The sequence below is a fragment of the Porites lutea genome, chromosome 10, assembly GCF_958299795.1.
Source record: "Porites lutea chromosome 10, jaPorLute2.1, whole genome shotgun sequence".
In the NCBI taxonomy this organism is placed as follows: domain Eukaryota; kingdom Metazoa; phylum Cnidaria; class Anthozoa; order Scleractinia; family Poritidae; genus Porites; species Porites lutea.
In genome coordinates this window covers 22,679,683-22,693,726 of record NC_133210.1, presented here as the reverse complement: position 1 = coordinate 22,693,726, position 14,044 = coordinate 22,679,683, and the positions used below count along the sequence as shown (strand labels likewise).

The following is a 14,044-nucleotide window of genomic DNA, read 5'->3' as shown; positions in this document are numbered from 1 at the left end:
TTGGAACAATCTCCAATTTAAGAATTAGAATCGTGACAAATATCGCGCTTGTTAACTGTCGAAACACCACTCTTCTAGAACACAGCACAACACATACATAACAAAACTACACGTTCGACCCGACTGGAAATCAAACAGAGGGCCAACCATTCGCGCACAGTTCCTTGATTTTGAAGATCTGATTGTTTTCAAGGCGTTCGCTGGAAATTTCCTCTTGTCGAACCAACCTGAATCTGATGCCCAGGGTGTTCAGGCTTCTTGTGGTTGACTTTTCGAGCAGGGAGTTTATCAGGTTTTAATATATACTTTGTTTATAATGAATCGGGAAGCATTATTTTGATTTTGCTATCCTGCGGAGCATGCTTTCGCGTGTGAGGATAGTGCAAAAGCGATAAAAATATTAATTACTCATGGGGTGTCGGGCGATGGGAGCTCATATTTGTTGTACATATGAAAACAAACTAAACACCCAAAATAAATTGCAAAAATTCTAAAAATTCCTTATACGTGACGCGCACGGTTGGGTTCAGCCAATCAGGAGTGACCGTAGGCTTTTAAAGTTGACCGCGTGCGCGTTCGACAGTTCTTCATACTGCATTCACAAGGAGCGAACGAAATTTTTCAGGTAAGGTGTAAGGAAAATTCCACTAAATTTGAGTTTAAATTCAGTTTTCTTATCGCTTATTAATCAATATCCCTTGCTCTCAATCCATGTTTTAGCGAAGATATGTCTCAGTTTGAGTTTGAAGCGGGAGTGAACGATTGTCTGAAGAAGCTTGAAGGTCCGTTGTCTGGAGGACCTATTCCACGTTGGCAAAGAAAGGAACGAGACGGGAATCTAGCATGCTCTGGAAAACCTTTTTCACCTCTTCAAGCAACTTCCCGAAGCCGACTCACATTAAATTTGTCGTCACAAACCTATACTCCCGGCGGCAAGAAGGCGAAAACCCCTTCCAAGTCGCCAAAGAAAACTCCGCTAAAGTCTCCAAAGAAGTTTGGACTTTCTCCTCGCGGGGACCGGTTTATCCCAGCTAGACCGCTTGTAGACTGTGAGTGGAGTCATTTTCAGATAATGCAGGGAAGTGAAGCAGCTGATTCTGTTTATGATATGGAACTGGAAGGAAACAATGAATACCAGGCAACTATGGCCGAACATTTGGGAACAAATTCTACCTGCAAGATTCTCCGCTTCAAGTCTGGTGCTCCAATGACCAAAGAAGGTTGTATATATATGTTGTTATGTTAAGATAATACAGCTATTATTTTATGACACAGATTCATCACATGTGGCAATCAGTTTGTTTATTCCAAATGATCCATCTTTAATGATGTTAATAAACTAAAAGTCTGCAATTGAGTCCCACCAGATAACCAGAATTCCACTCTCTTCTCTAGAAAAAAATCTTAATCATCTTTTTGTTTTGTTTTTGTTTTTTATTTTTTGCATAGGGCACCAGAATAAACTGAGAGTTTTGTATTGTCAGGCCAAACCCGCAGCACCTAAAGTAAAATCCTCAAGGCATATTCCACAAGCAGAGGATAGAATTTTAGATGCTCCCGACCTGTTGGATGATTATTGTAAGCTATTAAAGAGATACGTATAAATGAAGGCTCTGAGCAAACTTTTCTTCTTTTCCATTGCTTCTAAGAATACTCTGTACAGTAAATTCCTTAATGAACAAGCTATTTTGTGCAGTTTGAGAAATTATGATAGGCCTTTTGATTTATTTCCTGAGCCAGGTGTCTTTAATTTGTGATCCAAAGCTTCATACTATAGAGTTTACCTTGTTGGGAATGTGAACTGATGTAAGTAATAACTAGGAAATCATGTTTTAGCCATGTGCATGTTTTCAACTGGATAAAGAAAACCACTGGTTTACTATTTAAGAAAAGGAAGCTTAATTGCAAAAGATGTGATTAGACTATTTTTTGAAGTATGCAGGGACAAAAAGAAAAGAGTAATACAAGATTTGACATTTCCCATTGTGTTGTCAAGACACTAATTATGTGCGTAATTTTTTACTTTGATAAGACAGGATAAGAATGATTTATTTAATATCTTCGGAAGAAATTGTCCCATGTGCAATTTGCATTCATTTAGAATTGACAGTTAAATGTATTCATTTCAGATCTGAACTTGTTAGATTGGGGATCACTGGATCAGTTGGCCCTTGCATTGGCTGGTGCAGTGTACATTTGGAACCCCAGTAATGGTGAAACTTGTCACTTGATGCAGTTGGAGGGTGAAGACTATGTGTCCAGTGTAAGATGGATTGGGCAAGGAAGTATCTTGGCTGTTGGTAATAGCAACTGTCAGGTCCAGGTAATAAGAGAACATACCTCTTGATAGCAGAGTTCTCGGTCCGTACTGTAAATTGGGGACCAAGTTTTATTCCATCAATTTATGGCCCAAGCATGAAGTGCATGGGCCATAAATCAATGGAAAAAAATGAGGATCCTTAATTTACAATATGGATCGAGAAAACAAGGCTAATAAAATGTTTGTTACATGGCCTACTGATTGGGGGAACCAAAAACAAGTGTAGGACACATGATTTCATAGGTGTCAATAAAGGAAGTTCTTATTGGCTCATGAAAAAACAATAGTGCATAACAAAGGCTCTCCTAGAAAGTGAAAACATACGTGGCTTGTTGAAAAAGTTTATTTGGTCAAAACTAAGAGCACTGTAAGTTGGTCTTTGTAAAAAATACTGCAAATGGCAAAGAAGCTTGTCAAGGTAAGTTTGTTGTGTCATTGTCGAAGGATTTGCTGATTAATTTTCTTTGGTCAAACGTCTCAAATCCCTACCAGTCCGTTCTTGTCTGTTTAATTGTGAACTGTGTTAAAACTTTCAAACTATGACTTGAATCCTCTTCCTCACAGGGCTGTCATTAAGAGGCGCCAGTGCCATGGATTTCTTCAGGCTACTATGAACGTGTCCCCAGGCTACTTTTATAGAAAAATAGGGGAAAAATAGAACCAAAGGAAATCCCTAGCTGTTTTTTTGCCCGCCTATTTGTTGTATTTACCTGGCAACATGAAATCTTAGTGACATCCCAGTCCTCAGTAATGTTACAATTCCAGGGTTTGCACAGTCTTGAAAAGTCCTTGAATTTTAGGGGAAGTCCTTGAATTCCATTTTTCCTTGAAAAGTCCTTAAATTTCCATGTAAGTCCTTGAAATTTCTTGAATTTTCTTGTACTTTGAATGTAGTGGCCTGGAAAGTGTTTTTTGATGATTTTGCTTGTCCAAGACAGGATATGAATCATAGCTCAGAGAATTTAAAGGTTATTTGTACAAAGTGCTCAATGTTTTATGCAGTAATTAACTATCAATTCAAGGCAAGTGAACTGAAAAATGAAGAGAAGTTGGTGAAGCAAACAGTTCAAGCCTTAAAGCCTTATTATTAGAATAGACTGGGAAAGTGCATTTTTGTAGAATCTGTGAAATTATATTCCTAGTAGGTGGTCTTTGAAAAGTCCTTGAAAAATGGTTGCAATTTTTTATATGAACCCTGGATTCAGTTTCTTCATCAACTTTGTTCTCATTAAAACACAGCTAGGTTAACTTGTAGGAACAAAGTCAACATTCCACTCCTAAAGGTTTACCGATGTGTTTAATTAACTTTTTTTGCTCATCATTTTTTTAAGATAAAAAAATTTAAAGCTGCTAAATGACCATTTAGTTTTAGAATTTTTGTGTGTAAGTAAGTTACTGTATGGACCACATATTGATCAATCGCAGGTCAAGAACAGACTTAGCCATAAAATAATTTCGTTTATTACATTCCCGGGAGGGGGGGGTACTCCCTCACAAGAGGCTAATAGGGATGTGCCGCTGGATGGGGTTGCATTTTCACGACTGGACTGACTATAATGGGGTTGCATTTTCAATAGATTTACTAGAATGGGGTCGCAAATTTTTGGCAAGTTAATAACAGACTTCACTAGCCGGATTCCACCAGCCCCGGGCTATCGGACACTACTTTCTTTGCACCCTGAGGGTTACATCTTTCATGGACTGAAAAACTATTATTTTTTGACAAACATGACATTGCAGTTGTGGGATGTAGCACAGTCAAAGTGTATTCGTGTAATGGAGGGTCATGTTGCTAGAGTTGGATCACTTGCCTGGAATTCTTTCATTCTCTCAAGGTAAACAAATAATAAATTTGCATAATTATTTGCCAAACTTTGTGATGCACCTTGAACTATACTGGGAAGGAGGGGTTAGGGTTAAGCAGAGCCTGACCTTATAAGCCATTATAGAGAGTTTCCCACCCCAGGCCTTATACAACTCATCCTGTACAGTCAGTTTTTTGCAGATGACATGTGAGGGTCACTTAGTGTGATTGAGAATTGAGAGTCACTTTGTTGTTTCCTCAGCAGGGAACAACTTATTTTTTCACATACTTTAATACAGTATGGAAGCCTGCCATGCAACCACCTAGTCAATAAAACCATTTTTTTATTACCAACACTCAAACTTCTGATGTTGGCCCAAAGTAAAGTTGGTGTCATTTTCTTATTTTCATGAACAAAAACAATACAATCATTGCTTTTTTAAATTTAAAAGTACATATTAAAGTGTTTTCAGAGTGAGTAAATTGGGGTAGCTCAAGTTGTAGAAGGATGCTTTTAAATCTCAATTCCTACTAATATGAGCTTTTTTAACTCTTTAGACCAGATATAAAATTTGTAATATGAGCCACAACAATTATTGTGAGCAAGTATCAGCACAGATATGCAATTTTATATTACTTGTACCCTGTACATGCAAAATGTAATTTATGGATAAAATTGGTACATTGTGTATTCTGGGCCTAACTGTGTTCACTGGTTAATGTGGTTCCTTCTTAGTGGTTCAAGGAGTGGTGCCATCCATCATCACGATGTTCGAGTAGCATCTCATCATGTGGGTTCATTGCTGGGTCACAATCAGGAAGTATGTGGTCTTGAGTGGTCTCCAGATGGTAAACTGTTGGCTAGTGGTGGCAATGATAATGTACTGAATATTTGGGCTCATGGCGGGGCAGCCGAGCTGGATAGCAATCCACTACACGTACTCATACATCATCAAGCTGCCGTCAAGGTTTGTGTCAGTAGCCATTGTCACAAAAACTTTGCAAAGCTTTGTATCAGAGATTAAGTAATGATCCGGGTAAGGTGGATAGCAATTTCTTTTGTTATGCGGCAACCCCGGAGGGGGGGGGGGGGGGTACGAATTTCTGGGTGGGGATGTGCCGCTGGAACCCTGGAACCCTTATCCTATACCAGAGCTAGTTCAGCTGAATTTTGCTACCCTATACTAGAGTAAACTCCCCAAATCCCCCCTATCCTAGAGTAGCTATATAGCCCATATATGGCAGTACCCCCCCCCCCCCCCGGGCGGCAACGGTGCTTTCCCCGCATGGGAATGTTCTCATTTTTACACAGAGAATGCATAAACCTACATGAAGGCCGTTTACACAATAAAATGCACTTACACTCCGCTTTGAAAGGGTGTTTTTTTTGGGTTAAAAGATTTTGACCAATCACAAGAGTTGAAAACAATAGCCAAGAAAAGTTTACAATTTTACATGTTCCCCACATAGGATTTCTTTGTTATTCAAACTGAGACCAGATTTTGTTATATGGAAGATGTTTGGAAAGTAAGGATGAATTTATGTACCGCTTTATGAAGTTTTGTTAACTTTTGCTGTTCAGGCCAATCAGAAGTAAATACAGACGATAGAAAAGTTAGCACCTTTTTTGCATTCCAACATGTTCGTTGTCGTTGTTGCTATCATTCTTATCTGCACCGTTTCTTAAAAGAAAGGTTTGGTATGGTGGTTTATTACTGTGATTTGGCTCAGTCCTTAATCACCCTACAGTGTATAATAATTATTACTTCGATAAAGTTCACAATCCTCTATTTTAATTAAGCGGTTCTCTGTACTCTGAGATGTGTTGTTTTCTTCCAAAGCCTGTTTAGAATCTTATTCAAACATGCAAGTGTCAAAAATGAAACATGTGGTATAATCTCCAAATATTTAACAATTATTGAATGAGGCTGAGTATCTGAAGAATTGTGGAGATCTTGGGGAGTGTTATCTGCCTCGGCCGTATAATTCTTCAGATGATATGAAAGCCAAATTCAATAATTTATAGTTTTATTATTCATTCAAAATCATTCCTAGTTTAAAAAGAAGTTAAAACATGCTTACCTCCATAGATGTTAAGTTCATCTTTGATAGTGCATGTTTATCGGAGGTAAAGGGTTGTTCAGTTTTGCAAATATTCTCCAAATAGCAGATGTCGTCCGTCCAGTTCTCTTTTTACTCTTCTTGCTGTGTTTTTAGCCAAAGTTTGCCTATTTCTTCCTCATGAAACAAGTGAAATGTTCCGCCATTTTGTATCACTACCAAAACAACTTAAACTCGTCTCCAGGTTTTCTTGGGTAACAGTACGATAATCTGGCAATTTGGCTGCACGGTTGACATCATCAGTTCACATATCGCAAAATTCTTCCAAATTTGGTTGACAGTAGCTGGTTATGATGAATTATGTGGGGGATTTTTGCCAATTAGAAATGGAGAAATATTTTGAATGTCTGAATAATATTTCTATTGTGAAGCTGATTTTGATCTTTTCCCTGAAAGGGGTACTCTTCCCTTGTTCGAGCAATACCTTAACTGGAATTAGATGCAACCAATGGAAGGAAACTAAGAAAAATTATTTCTGCAATTTGTCCAGGACTTAGGAGCCATCGACATGTTCACTTTTTCCCCACGTACCGTCAACTGGGTGTTTGGGTCAGACCCCCCCTCCCCCCCCTCCTTAACGTCTACTTAAAATTTTGCTGCCACAAAAGTCACTGCATTCCAGAAGGAATACTGACATACACTTTGATGGTCCTGCTTTCTATTAAATTATGTCACGAGCACCGTTCCACACATAACATAAAATTTATGAAAATGGACCAGTTTACTTTTGTCCAAAAATGCCCTGCACTAACGTTCACTGCCTTACTCCCTCCCCCACCCCCTAAACGTACGGTTTACCTTAAGGGGAGGGGGGGACTAAATATGTTGACAGCCCCTTAGTAACCCAACTAGAATAATGTTGGCTTTACTTTTTTAAGTGCAATCCTTCCTGTGGTATTTTCCTTAATGGTGAAAGACAACACACTGTAAATGGTTTTGTGACACTTATGTATTGGGTTGTTGCCAAATCATCTTTGTCATGACCCCAGAGTTTGAGGCTATACTCAAGATGGGGAGGCTCTTTCCTGAAGTACATCCTCTTACCTTCCTTATATTAAACCTATCAACTATACCTGTATCTTTCACTGAAAAATTCCGATTTCACTTGCACACTTTTAAGTCCTTTTAAATATATAAATGACAAATTTCGAAGGCCTACCCTTTTAACTTACCCGCCAAATCCTTAAAAAAGTATCCCTTGCAGGCAGACCTTCCCTGTGTAGGCCATGATAGGAATTAGTTCTCCCCAGGTCTTGACTGTATCCCTTTAGGGCAGTTGTATCTGTGTTATTTAGAAATGGTATGCTTCAGTCTGAAATTCCTACAGTATGACAGGACTATTGCCGGTCATCCTCGGAGACCCGGGGATAGATAGTGGGGCCGAGGGAAAGTCTAAACGGGCGGGAAAATATGGCACGAAGAAAAGTAAAGAACGGCGAGAAGAGCCCCTGGGGACAATGTCTTACCAGACCAGTTCCAAACGGTCGCCGCCGTTCTTGGCTTCTGATTGGTGCCAGAAAACTTTTGTGTTTTTCTGCCCAATCGAAAGGCAGAACGGCGGCGACCGTTTGGTCTGGTAAGACATTGTCCCCAGGGGCTCTTCTCGCCGTTCTTTACTTTTCTTCGTGCCATATTTTTCCGCCCGGTTAGACTTTCCCTCGCTAGCACTATCTGCCCCTGGGTCTCCGACCGAGGATGATTGCCGGTGTAACTGGTGTACTTTTTTTATGTAGGCTTTGGCTTGGTGTCCATGGCAACCAAATGTTCTTGCAAGTGGCGGTGGTACTGCTGATCGTCATATTAAGTTTTGGAATGCAAACACGGGATCATGTCTCAACAGTGTGGACACTAACAGCCAGGTGAGTAGCCATCATGGAACTAGCCTTTGTACGGAATTGTTAAGGTACATGGCGAACACCTTTGGCTCATCAACGGTGCATTTTTGTTTGAGCATGTGCACCACTCTAGTCAACTGCGACCATAGGTAGGACGTGAGCGAGATGTTCGATCAGTGTTCGATCTGCATCTGACTGATTATCATTTGTTTGCGTAACTATGTCTCTATTTGGCCGTCTTGAGGACTCGCCTTCTTTGATGTGCCCCGGCCGTTCTCAAAACTCTCGAAGACATTTGGTCCCGAAAAAGTGCATGACGTTCATTAGCAGAAAAGCGATTTTAAAGAAATTTCTAATTGAAGAACTGCAAAACTTTACAAGATCGAGAAGTGCGTTGGCGTACTTTGCACAAAACTCTCGAGGATTTTTGAAAATTCACAAGGCCTAAACGGGCTGTGTTGTTTTCAGGGTCTGGGGCCCGTTTCCCGAAAGCCACGGGAACTGTTGAATGGTAGCACAGTTCCTAGCTACAGGCCAGTCAGTTTTGCTCCATTAACTGATAGTTTCATTGTATTATTTTCAAAATTATCGAAACTTTGATCTTGGATGAAAACACAACAAACACAAAACAGTTTTGAACAATCAATAGTCCTCGAGCAAATATGTTTCCAGTGGGGGAGGCTAAGTTTGGGTAAGTGACGCATAGGTCACTGGAAGGGCTACCCCAGGACACCCGGGGTGGATTTGATTTGTACAGTGCACAGGTCTCATTTGCTTTAGCCTCCCACGCAGGCGTTTTTAGGGGAGCTCGAGGGATGAAAAACGAGCTCCCCTAAAAACGCCTGCGTGGGAGGCTACCTTTGCCTGGCTGCGCGTTGGTTTCGGATACTTTGGACTATGTGTTTCGAGTTTGCCAAAGTCTGCTGGGTTCGTTTCTCTAGCTGGGAAAGCTTCACTAGTTTCCACATTTGGGGCTGTTCGAATTTCATGGAAAAAGTTGTGTTGGAAAGGGAGCGATTTCGACTGAGACTTCATCTCGTGCCTCCTACCTTGTGTATTATATTGTACGGAGGGTGAATGTGAGCAAATTATCATGAAACTTCGTTTGAGGTTTAAGGACAACAACAACAACTAACTGCAGAGTAGGTTTCACTGACTTTTATTCCGTATTTCTTACAAATTTTAAGATCGTATTTTGATCCCATACAAACACTGTAATTGTACTGGAACCGTACGAACCTGGGTTACTTGTGTCGTGACTGTACAACTCGCTGCACAAAATGCTCCCTGGTCAAATTTAACCATAAAACGCTACGCTAACACATCTGTGAAAGTTAACGCACAAATGGAGGAAGTGTGCCTACGGACGATCTCCTATCTGAAAGGGTATTCTTACCCAAAGTTTTATTGCAAGAATGAACTGAGTAATCAGAAACCTACGGCGAATACAGTTAGCACTACAAGAAAAACGACTTAATGCTGAGTGCGCAGTGAGATTAGGTCTAAAGGACTTCTATTTATCAAATTTACTTTGTATTTGTCCCTCTCTTTTCGAAACAAATCTTAACAAAGTAAAATATAGCACCTACGAAAACCTCTCAAGTTTTTAGCGTCGCAGGTTCCCGTTTTGAGGAAAAATAAAGCCATCAACTCCAGTTCTTCTAACCATGCATTTTCAGCTGCAATGAAAACCCTTGCAGTTGGTAATTTATTTAGGTTTTTTAGACTTGCGTGTATCACATTGTCACGGGAAGTTTGCCACTTGGGGATAAAGATGAAGACTAATACGCGAATGTGATGAGTCACGCCTGAATAAATTACCAAGTACAAGGATTTTCATTGCAGCTGAAAATGGATGGTTAGAAGTAGTAGAGTTGGTGGCTTTATTTTTCCTCAAGACGATAACTTTCCGGGTGCTAACAACAGGTAGGAGATTTCCGTAGATGCCTTTCTTCGAAAAGGCCACTGCAGTCAAGAAACATGAGCGCTTGATATATTCTATTAATTTTAGGGGCCATAATGTTAAGTTTTAACGAAGAGAAGTTTGTAAAACAGCAAAAGTGTTCTATGTGCATCAAGCAATATTCCCAGCACTAAAAAGGATCAGATTACACGAGGAGACAAGGAAAGCTTGACATGAAGAATACAGTCGCTTCTGTTGGAAAATCTCAGGTGTTGGGGAAAAAATCTAACCAGCAAACAAAAAAAGAGAAAAAAAACGAATTACATGCCTAAAGCGAACGACCAAGGGAAAGAAAACAACGCCATTTTTTTCGAAACCTGGCCGAGTTCAGTATAAAAAAAATGAACTAAAATACCAACGTGCCGTACATCGCATATCCTAGGAGACATTTCAGATGGCCCAGCAAATCATTCTAAGTTTCAATCAGATAACAAAAAGCCTCGGGAAATTTGAAAGGAGGTTTAAATGATTAAACTGTGCAAATATTTATCTAGAATGTGAAACCGATCCGACAGTAGATTTGTAGCTGGACTTAATAATATTTCCGATCGCTTCCTCTGCAAAGCTGATTTTATTCTTTCAAGACACTTCACACTTTTACATAGCAGGTTTGTAAAGCCACCAGACTGAATCTGAGAACTGACTCTCCTCCGGAACCTCATAAAATGTTACATGCATAACACCTTTTCAAGAAAATAATCCTTGCGACAGGAAGGGACCAAGAAACGGTCAAATGGGGAAAAAAAGGAATTTTATTCCTAAGCAAAATACGCATGATTTGCTCGTTGGCACTCTATCGATGGGTATACCTAGTTCAGTTTCTTGGAATAAAGCTTTGGGTAAGAATACCCTTTCAGATAGTCCGTGGGCACTCCTCCTCTATTTGGGCATGTTTTTAGCGTCTCTCCCTAATCTCGCTCTCCGTTTTCAGCTTCTCTCTAGACCTTTTGTTTGACTGATCTGGCGTACTTGAATACGCAAAAATACGGACTGTTTTGTGGTCTAATAGACCATTTTCGATACTTTAGAGTGATTTTGATTGAACCGTGAAATAGGTAGTAGAATACTACACACTATTGTGCACTAATTCTAAACTATTGTCTTCTTTTGTTTACCTCTCGCTGCTTTACACTATTTTTTAGTATCTGTTTCACGGTTCAAGAAAACTAACTCTAAGGCCCTGTCCACACGTATCCGGTTTGATTTCAAAACGCAACTTTTTCTTTACGGATACGGCTTCCGTCCACACGTATCCGATGAAAACGATCAATCAAAACGGAACTTTTCGAAAACGCTCTCCATAGTGGAACTTTTTGAAAACGCTGTTTTCACGTGTACGTGTGGACATGCGAAAACGGAACTTTTTGAAAACGCTGAGCTCACATTATCAGTTCCAATCCACTCCGCGCAATAATAGCAGGCGCAGTCGGGTAAGTCATCGTTTTCAAATCGATTCATCGCATACGTGTGGACGGGCGAAAACGCTACGAGTGGACGCGATTTTTTTTTGAAGACGGAGAAAACAAGTTTCGTTTTCAAACGAATACGGATACGTGTGGATCGGGCCTAAAATTCATACTTGGCTCCGAGGCTTGCGGGAATAATAAAAGAAATGCATTATTCATTATTGAGCCTCAAGATGATTTGTTTTGTTTTATTCCCCCAAGCCTCGCAGCCAAGTATGAATTTTAATATATCGGAATTGGTCTATTATGGAAGAGCACGTCCTGACTGCATCTCTCCCACACTTAGATTATACCGTTTTCTTTTTCGTCCTAAAATTAACCAGAATGTTTGGCAGCAGATTGATTTCCAGGTGTTTATCTGCTTTTATTATATACATACTGAGAAATACTCACCAAAAAGCTTTGTCGTAAATTTTCGTACGCAAATTAGTTCTAGCCAATCAGAGGAGCGAACGATGGTTTTCACATGTGAAAAAAAATGATACGTCCAATCAGAATCGCGAATGATGTTATTTCACGTGTGAGAAAAATGATACGTCCAATCAGAAGCCACAGAGGTGTGCGAGTTTCGCGCCTAAATTCCCGCCTTTTATTGCAGCTTGCAGCGCCGCTTCGCACACATTCAACGTGAAAAGTTTTACTCAATGAGTTTTTCTCGCCAAAAAAGTGAAAAACATTTCGGAAATGGAGTGCAGTAGTTTCGTTTGTTTCACTGTCGATAAAGAAAACGGTAGAGAGCCGGCGAAACAAGAGCGGAAAGGGGTAAACAGAACGAGACGTAAGCTTTTGTTGTGCCTTTTGTTGTAGCGGCAAATTTGTAGCATTTTTGAAAGATTTAAAATAAAAAGGCCACCAAAATGATGAATGTCTCAGTATGTATATAATAAACACAATACCACATGGAAAGTGCTTTGTACGGTATTTACGCACTCGTTTTTGTATCAGAAATCTTACTCGTTCGCTGCGCTTACTCGTTCGATTTCTGATACGTCAACAACTCGTGCGTAAATACCGTACGCCAGCACTTTCCACGAAGTATTCTCTATGTATTTGTTGGGCTATCCTTTGTCGACTATGAGAATCAAACTGCCGGGATATAATTTTGAGTCACAATTATTGATTGTTGGATAGCCTGCGAGCAGGCTCACTTGTGCGTGTTCGTGGAAAATTTTGGCGGCGCGAGCCGGCAAACGTGAAAGCCGGCGAGACTACCTAAGGAGAAGAAAAGGTCGAGGAAAAGTGAATAAAATCAATAGACCTCGTGCAGGCTCACTTTTGCAGGCTTCGCCGCCAAAATTTTCCTCCCAATTTTCACAAGTGAGCCTGCTAGCAGGCTGGTTGTTAGGTAGACTTTCATTAAACCGGAATCCATTGTTTTAAATCTACATTGTCATTTATGTTCCATTCTTGATCCACTGTCATCCACCGACATCTGTTGTTATCTAGTTTTGTTATACTTGTTTTAACATTAGACTATTTCAGATTCCGGCATATGAAACATAACCGTAATAGACTCTTTAGCTTGTGTGTTTTGTTTTCCCAATGGAGTTCTTGGGAGACTTGACTCCTTGTCTTTTCGTAAAATTATGGGTAGATATGCACGTGAATATTAAAGACGAAATTTGAAAGAAACAGTTCTCTAAAACAAAAACATGCAAGTTTAAGAGGTATATTGTTTTCCTTGCAATTTGAGAATTCATTTATGAGACTATTGATTGTGACTTGAGTTTTATATTTAGGTGTGCGGACTACTGTGGTCAAAAGAGTACAAAGAGTTAATATCCGGCCATGGATTTTCGCAACATCAGCTTACAATTTGGAAATATCCAGCCATGACCAGAGTCACGGAGCTTACGGGACATACATCACGTGTTCTTCACATGGTCATGTCACCTGATGGCCAGTATGTTGCATCTGCTGCTGCTGACGAGACTCTGCGCCTGTGGAAATGTTTTACTTCTCAACAAAAGAACAAGAAAGCACCGGGAAGAGGGGCAGCTAAAGAAGCTGCTTGTTTGATGTCCTGTATGAAGGTTCGGTGATGCGAGGACTTGACAAAATTCCTCTTTTAAAATTTATGTTAATAGTAAATGAAGTGAAAATACAGAGTGAATGAATCATAGTACTTAATCTATGTAGATATATTCAAGTGGCGCTATAACTACTAACCCTCAGTGCTTTTTGAAATTTGTACTGTGGTTAAAATTTAGTGAATTTAAGGCACTATCACCCCCTTTTGCAGCATATAAATATATCTTAATTTTCAGACGAATAAATATGCCTTATGTTAAATAACCATGCATGAATGAGCTTAAGCAACTGGTTGAAGGAAAGAGTACAAAGATATATATTTTTTGATTTATGATAATCAATTTAATTTTTTAAATAATATTGTTGTATTTAGCTTGTAAAAAGTAATGAAATTAAATAGATTTTTTCATTTTAAAAATATGCCTACATTAATTATTTAGGCGTCGCCCAAATATAGTAATCAATATCGCTTGTTTTGATACCAATTTGTAATAGGCACGCAAT

General features: G+C 39.6%; 1 protein-coding gene across 1 annotated transcript; it reads left to right on the top strand.

The window, feature by feature from the left end:
* The first annotated feature begins 551 nt into the window (after positions 1-551).
* Positions 552-13,750, top strand: LOC140951156 (cell division cycle protein 20 homolog). Its single transcript, XM_073400376.1, has 8 exons — positions 552-625; positions 721-1,220; positions 1,450-1,578; positions 2,130-2,323; positions 4,061-4,155; positions 4,861-5,092; positions 7,979-8,104; positions 13,249-13,750. The coding sequence occupies exons 2-8, from the start codon at positions 728-730 to the stop codon at positions 13,549-13,551; spliced, it is 1,572 nt and encodes a 523-aa protein (XP_073256477.1). The 5' UTR covers positions 552-625; positions 721-727; the 3' UTR covers positions 13,552-13,750.
* Positions 13,751-14,044: the final 294 nt, after the last annotated feature.